Consider the following 7,839-nt stretch of genomic DNA (forward strand, 5'->3'; position numbering starts at 1 on the left):
TGACGTCATGATGAGGCACAGATGACTATCTGCCAAGGTACCAAAAGCCGACCAATGTCATTGCCTCCTTGGAGCCAAGGATCTTAGAAAGAACAAAGGAGGGAAAAGGAAGAAAAAGAAGTCTTCAGACTATAAGCTGCTAAGCTTGACTTTGATCTCTTACAACGTCCAAGTGGCTAATTTTGTGAGTATCTAGAAAAAGAAATGTGGATTTCAGAGAGCAGAGAAGACTTCCTCTTCAGACTAACCTGATTTCCCTTCTCCTGACAGAAGCGAATGTTACTAGACTGGTAGATTGTGTACCTAGAATTTAGCATAGAATTTGATAAGTTTTCTAATACTGTTCCTGTGGATAAAATGGAGAGATGTGAAATAATACAGTTAAATAAGTGCCAAAGGGTTAAATGGATCTGCCCAGAGGATAACTAGTAATTGACCATCGTGTTTGGGTGAAGTCTCTAATAAAGTACTCCAGGGACCTGTCCTTAGACCAGGCATTGTTTAATAATTTTAGCAATGACTTGATAAAAGGTAGAGATGACATGAAGTTGCAGAAGATACAAAATAGCTTAACTTGTGGGATGACAGAACTGGGACCCAAAAGGACCTTCACAGGCTCGAATTTTCGACTCTTAATAGAAAGATGAAATTTTATAAATATAATATAAAATCTTACACTTGAGTTTAGAAAATCAAGTTTACAGATAAAACATAGGAGAGCCATGATAAATTACTAGCCATGATTAGATAATGGTGTTTTAATGGACTACACACTCAGCAGGCAATTATGTGTTATGGGGGGAATTCCCCTTCTCCCCCCCCAAAAATACTATAATCTGAGGCTGGGTGGAGAGGGTATGGACAACATCTGGGGCCATTGGAAGGCTGTAATCACACACTGTCCTGATAAGATCATCTTTGAATATTGGGTTGAATTATGGGCATGACTTTTTAGGAAAGACATTGCTAGGCCAGAGAGTCTTCATAGGGAAGTGATGTGTGTGAGTAAGGACCTTGTGGTCATAACCTGTGAGGGCTGCTTATAGGAATTAGGAATGTTTAGCTCAGAAGAGGATCAGACTTAGTGAAACATGAAAGCTGTCATGTGGAAGAAGAATTGTTTTTGTAACTGCTACTCATTCTGCTCAAGTAGAACAAATTTAGAGTAGAAGAAAGAGAAAGACTTGCAATAAGGTAGAATGGGCTCCTCCTCACCAGAGATCTCCAAGCAAAGATTAGACAATTACTTGTTGGGGGATATCATAGAGGGTTGGGATTAAGTGGTCTTCTGGTCTCCTTTCCCAGATTTCAATCTAGGAGAGTCTGATTTTTGTTACAATACAGCTTGGACTAGATGGTTTGTAAAGTCCCTTACAACTATGAAATTCTGTGATTCTGTAATTGCTTGTTGACTTGCAAAGAACCTTTCTATCTTGTTTAATTCATCCTTCTCTATGAACAAACATGTTCTACAAACAGTGAAACGAAAACATAAAATTCATGTTAATTGTTCAGGATTGCATAGGTAGTGTTGGAACAAAAGACTAGAACCCAGCTGTCCTCGTTTCCATCCCAAAGATTTTCCCATTATCACACTGTCTCTCACTGTTTGTTTTTTTTTAATTAGTTCACTGAAAGGTATTTCAGATAAAATTGCTTTTATCTTTAGAAATGTAATGAAAATAGCCAGCTGAAGAGAGAACTTAGCGTGAGGGAGAATTTTAAGTGTTTTGGGAAAAAATCCAGCCAGCTTTCCTTGGGAGTTTCAAAAGGGAGAAGGAGAACCACCATCAGCAATAAAATTCATTTTCATCAACTATCCTTAAGTTTCATAGGCTCTGAGTATGCGAGGTTTTGACAATTACACCTGATGACATTTAGAGAACAATTTCAGAGATGTCTGAGGGGGAGGAAATATTTGGTATAACCTGACATTACGTTCTAAAACTGATTGTAGTCATCTTTGCAAATACACTGTTAATCTGTAAAACACTCAAAACTAAAAATAGCTGCTAGAAATGAAGAGATTCTGCCCCCGATTGACTGATTTTCTTCTCTATGCTTCTGGACTCCTTGAAGATGTTGTACTTCAGAGTAAATTATATAAAGTCTTTAAACTGGAACTTAGGGTCTTTGGGTAGGAATTGGATTGTCTAGGGTTTGGGAACTGGTAAATCCATTGAATCTAATATACAACTTTTAACCTTGTGGACCCCTCAAAAGGGTTTTAGAACACACGTAGAGAATTGCTAGACTAGTTGATCGTCGATCAGTTTCTCTGTCTCCAAATTTTGTGCACCAACTCATTCATTTTTTTTTTAATGCACTTAAAAGTGAGTCTTTTTTTTTTCCCATCACAAACCTCATTGCTGGGGAGATTCTCAGCATGATATATAGAACTGTAGTTGAAAATGATATAAATTGTTCTTGAAGCATTTCAGATTTACTAATTGGCTGAATTTATGGCCATGAGGGCCTACAAAGAGCTCATTTGGCATTAATTTTCAGCGTTGGTCTCCACTGTTCCCACTCTCATGGGTTCCCGGCAATCTTGGCAGCCTCCTTGCCAGGAAGAAAGCCCCAGCACATATACCAATCCTGACAGCTGCCTCGTCACGGGCATCCCAGGAGCGGCTTCCTGATGTTCCGTAGTTGTTCTCCTGAGTATATTTTGTCGTTTCTCAGACCTTTTTGGAAGGGGAGACGTGGGAACTTGGAAGCTCAGGTTGGGTTTAGAGATACACAGGCAACCTCTACTTGTGGTAGAAGGAAACCATTCCTCCCCTCTCCCTAGTAAGGCCTTAGATGTCAGACTCTTTTGAGGCACATGGAACAACAGAAGTTGGTTGAAAAAGAAATTAACTTCTCAGAAGGATTATGTGAACTGGGACAGTGAAATGAACAAAACCAGGAGAGCCATTTATTCAGTAACAACAAGACGGTCGAAATGACCGACTCTGAAAGATGGAGTCGGTGAACTCTGTGCCAGGCAGTGTGCCGAGTGCTGGGAGTACAGAGAGTGGCAAAGGATTGCCCTTGCCTTGGAGGAGCCTATGCATTTGTCGTCTCCAACAAGAAAACCAGAAAGAAAGAATGAGCAGAGGGAAGGTGCTAGGGAAAGTGGGACTTGGGGGGACCGAAGGAAGGCAACTGGGGAAGCCAGGGGTGGGGTGTGGAGATGAGGAGGGACCGGGTGTTCGGGGCGTGAGGGTCAGTAAGAGAAGATTCCCAGAGATGAGATGGAGGAACAGCCAGGAGGCCAGCGCTGCGGAATCGGTACTGGGAGTCGTGTAGGACAGCCACAGGGGTTATGGAGGCCTTTTGTAGTAGATCCCAAATAGGGATAGAGAACCCCTGGAGTTTGCTGAGGAATGGCATTGTCATATCTGCGCTTTAGGAAGAGCGCTTTGGTGGCTGGATTGGGGATGGGTGAGGGGGGGGACTTGAGGCAAGTAAATAAAGCAGCAGCTAGTGGAGCGGTCCAGGCAGAAGGGGGTGGGGAGAAGGTGGTATATTCTAAAGATATGGCAACAAGCCCTAGCAAGAGACTGGACCTGGGGCGTGAGAGATTGTGAGGAGGGATGAAAGAGAGGGAGGGGGGTGCTTCATTCAAAATAATAGAAAAACTGGGGAAGAAGGATAATGTCTCTGGACATCCAGTTCAAAATGTCTAAAAGGCAGCTATGGCTAGAGACTGCATAACTATGGATAGAAAACCTGGGAGCTAATGAGGTTCCCAAGCAAAAGGGAGAAGAGGGAGCCAGCAAAAGAGAGTGGTTGGAGGAGAACCAGGAGGGACAGTGCGGTTCTGAAAACCCAAAGTATCAAGGAGGGAGGGACGGGGATCCACAATGTCAAGAGACAAAAGGTTGGCGAGAATGAAGATTGAGAAAAAACCATTGAATTTGGCCATCTAGAGATCAAACTTTGGAAAGTTTTGGTGAAATGAGATAAAAAATCAAATGATGGGAGATTAAGAGAGGAAAATGGAGACTCCAGTTAGCCCACGGATGCCTTTTTGTTGGAAGAGATAGAGGGTGGCATAGCAGGGATGGAAGGATCAACTGAGGATTTTGGAGAATGGGGAAGGAAGGGAAGGTTTGAGGGAGATGAAAGGAGCGCACTGGAATGAAAGAGGAGCCAGTCTCTTGGAGGAGGTGGGGGAGAATGAGATTGTTTGGCCTTGGTAAGGAGCAAGGCCGCAGGTGAGATAGGGATGGAGAGAGGGCCAGAAGGCACCCGAGTGTTAGGAGATGGGAGGAGAAGAGGGAGTTTTCAGGCAAATTGTGTTGTTTTGTCTTTAGAACTCAAGGATTGGTTCTGGGCTGGGAGGCTGGAGGAAGGAGAAAATGAGCCCCTGGGGAGGAGGCCCAGCTGAGGCCGGGTAACACACCCTGAGAACAGCTGCTCAAAAACAGGGGATGGTGCGAGTAATATCGGGATGGAGAAGAGACCTGGGAGTGGCTCATGGAGAGGAGATGGCCTGGGAAAGAGCTGAGGGGTCAAGGGAGGAGGGGAGTTGTAGGAAGATAGTGGACTCCAGCTGAAGCTCACGACACCCTCCTGACTAAAAGGCCATAGATTCAGGGGGTCCAATGAGGGGTATTTGGAAATAGGACTTCGATTGATTTAGGACATTTATTATATGAAGGTTTGTGTTTCCTTTTTTCCCCCAGGGTTGGACTGAGGATGAGAGGGAGGGAGGGATAGAAAGAAAAGAAAGAGAAAATGAGATGTTTGGTGTTCTGACCCTTCCCTTTGTTCACGGTCAACAGGTAGAAACCGAAGAGGAGAAGAAGCGTTTTGAGGAGGGCAAAGGCCGATACCTGCAGATGAAGGCCAAGCGGCAGGCCCAGATAGACGCCATCCCGCAGCAGCAGTGACCTCTGCCCCGAGCCCCAGCCGTTCCCCCCAAGATGCAGCTGGGAAGAAGTCGTTTGGTTCACTTGGCCAAGAAATGCTATTCACGTTAAAAACTGGTGTTCTGTGAAGTCTTTGTAATGCAGTGTTAACCTACAGTATATTCCGAAAATGTATACACCAAAGCTTATTTATATTACTCCAGTATAAATGCTATACAGTATTATTCCAAACAATCTCAAGTCATTCCATTGAAAAACTTAGGAAATTCTACTGTGTTCATTGTAAGTTATATAAAGAATACAATGACATTAATAAAGCTATTGTGGCTGGAGCTAATCATTCTGACTAGTGGTCTTTGCTTCTGACTGATGGTGCAATTCGGGCCCTCTGTGGGTTGAGCCAAAGTCCGGGGGGTCCCCACTCCGCTCTGGGGGTTTCTGTTGCCATGAGAACAGTGTCAATGTAAGCACCTCCACAGCTAAGACGCCTCACTATCGGGCAGTCCTGCTGCCTAAGTGATGCTTGAGAAATACTTGGTAGGTGGATGGCAGATATGCTTTCCCTCTCTCCTTGTATCTGAATGGAGTATTTTTTTGTTGTTGTTTTTTAATTATTATTAAAGCTTTTTATTTTTATTTTTTGCTGAAGCAATTGGGGGTAAGTGACTTGCCCAGAGTCACACAGCCAGGAAGTGTTAGGTGTCTGAGGCCAGATTTGAACTGAGGTCCTTCTAACTTGAGGGCCAGCCCTCTATCCATTGCGCCATCCAGCTGCCCAAAGCTTTTTATTTTCAAATGCATGGATCATTTTTCAACACTGACCCTTGCAAAACCTTGCATTCCAGATTCCCCTCCCACTTCCTTCCAGATGGCAAGTAATCCAATATATGTTAAACATGATAAAAATACATGTTAAATCCAATATATGTGTACATATTTATACAATTATCTTCCTGCACAAGAAAAAATCAGATCAAAAAAGAAAAATGCAAGCAAACCACAAAAAGAGTGAAAATGCTATGTTTTCATTCAGTTCAGTTCAGTCCTTTCTCTGGCTCTCTCCATAAGTCCATTGGAACTGGTCTGAATCATTTCATTGTTGAAGAGAGTGACGTCAAAATTGATTGTCGTATAGTCTTCTTGTTGCCATGTATAATGATCTGGTTCTGCTCATTTCGCTCAGCATCAGTTCATGGAAGTCTCTCCAGGCCTTTCTGAAATCATCCTATTGGTCATTTCTTACAGAACAATAATATTCCATAATATTCATATACCACAATTTATTCAGCCATTCCCCAGCTGATGGGCATCCACTCAGTTTCCGGTTCCTTGCCACTATAAAGAGGGCTGCCATAAACATTTTTGTACATACAGGTCCCTTTCCCTTGAATGGAGTATTTTGAGAGTCTCCCTAGATGGCTGCCTGAGCTCTCCTCCTCAGCCCAGCCCTCCTTACCCCTGCAAAGCCACTCTAACCCCGGGGGAAGATGGCCTTTTCCCACCCACCCCAGCTCCACTTGGACTCCTGGCAAAGTTGGTCACGACAGCTTGGCCCTTCTCACAGCCATTTGTAAGTGTGAGGCAAGGCTTCTGTCATCAGAAACTAGGCAGATTGCTCCTGCAGCACGAGATCCCGTTCATCCTAATTCTCCATGCCCTCAGCTCTTACCCACCCAGCTCTGCCTTAAGAGGAGAAAAAAGTACAGAAAAAGTTATCTGACTCTGGGATGGAGCCCCCGAACCACTGTGCAAGCTGCTTTAGAGAGGAACCGGGGAAGCCGGCCAGTTCCAAGGCTCAGTGCAGAGAAGGGGAGCAGACTACGGGGAAAGGCAATAATAACTGCAGAGAATGCTTCCAGCTCAGGTAGCCCAGGAAAGGGGGTGAAGTGACTCCCTGGCCAGCAGTAAACAGCTCCCACAGGGGTTCCCTTGGGGACCTAGAAAGCAGCAGTTCCTAGCCCCGAAAGGTGTCAGGGTCTAGCACCGGTAAAGCTTTTAGTTAAATTATATGGCAGAATCTCTAGTTAGAAGTCTAGTCCAAATCTCAAGGTCTGGGTCCTAGGCCCAGAAGGATTGCTTAAAACCCACTCATCTCTCCTCCAGAGGACAGCTCATGTTTTTGGGCATCTAAATGGCCTATAAGTGAGTGAGCTCCTCCATCTCTGGGGCTATTCTGTTCAAGCATTTAAAGGGAGAGGCAATGGACAGGAGAAATAGGGAGGACTTTCTGAAGTGGGGTTTTTAGCTGGGACCTAAAAGCCAGGGAGACAGAGGTCCAGGACAGAGGGGACAGTCAGTGAAAACGCCCTGAGTTGGGTGAGGGTCTCATTTGAGGAACAGAGCAAGGAGACAGGGGGTGGGATGGGGAGGCAGCGAGGTAGCACAGGGGTAGAGACTGGCTTCGTCACTTCCCTCTGTCTGCCTCAGTTTCCTCATCTGCAAAATGAGCTGGAGAAGGGAATGGCCGACCACTCCAGCATCTCTGCCCCAAAAAAACCCAAATGGGATCATGGAGAGCAGGACATGACTGAACAAGGAGGCCAGTGTAACTGGGAGCAGGAAATAAGAAAGCTGGACTATGAAGGGCTTGGACGGCCAAACAGAAAAGCTCATTTTCTACCAGGAAGAAGAAAACTGCTTCCTGTACACACTTAGCCCTTTATCAATGTCCTGTAAAGGTGGTCCATCTCACGACAGGACCAGCCCCACATTTCTCCCTGTCAAATGTTTGGTTTTCCCTCATTAACTTTCTCTTTTTAAAAAAAATTTTACAGCTTTTTATTTACAAAACATACATATGAGTAATTTTTCAACATTGACCCTTGCAAAACTTTTTGTTCCAAATTTTCCTCTGCTCCCCTACCTGGCAGGTAGTCCAATACATGTTAAATACTTCATTAAGAGTTGCTGCGTCTGCTCCTTTCTAGGTGTCGATGTGACTGCTCTGGACTTTCCAATGGTACAGGGGAAGCACAAT

General features: G+C 44.5%; 1 protein-coding gene across 4 annotated transcripts in view; it reads left to right on the forward strand.

The window, feature by feature from the left end:
- The window catches only part of ACOT7 (acyl-CoA thioesterase 7), a 146,698-nt gene extending 141,491 nt beyond the window's left edge, over nucleotides 1-5,207 (forward strand). For all 4 annotated transcript variants that reach the window (XM_031963725.1, XM_031963728.1, XM_031963727.1 and 1 more), the window contains one exon: nucleotides 4,776-5,207. In XM_031963725.1, the coding sequence (XP_031819585.1) occupies nucleotides 4,776-4,883 (108 nt within the window). In that variant the 3' untranslated portion in view covers nucleotides 4,884-5,207. The remainder of the gene's footprint in view (nucleotides 1-4,775) is intronic.
- The last annotated feature ends 2,632 nt before the right edge of the window (nucleotides 5,208-7,839 follow it).

The sequence above is a fragment of the Sarcophilus harrisii genome, chromosome 3 (genome assembly GCF_902635505.1).
Source record: "Sarcophilus harrisii chromosome 3, mSarHar1.11, whole genome shotgun sequence".
In the NCBI taxonomy this organism is placed as follows: domain Eukaryota; kingdom Metazoa; phylum Chordata; class Mammalia; order Dasyuromorphia; family Dasyuridae; genus Sarcophilus; species Sarcophilus harrisii.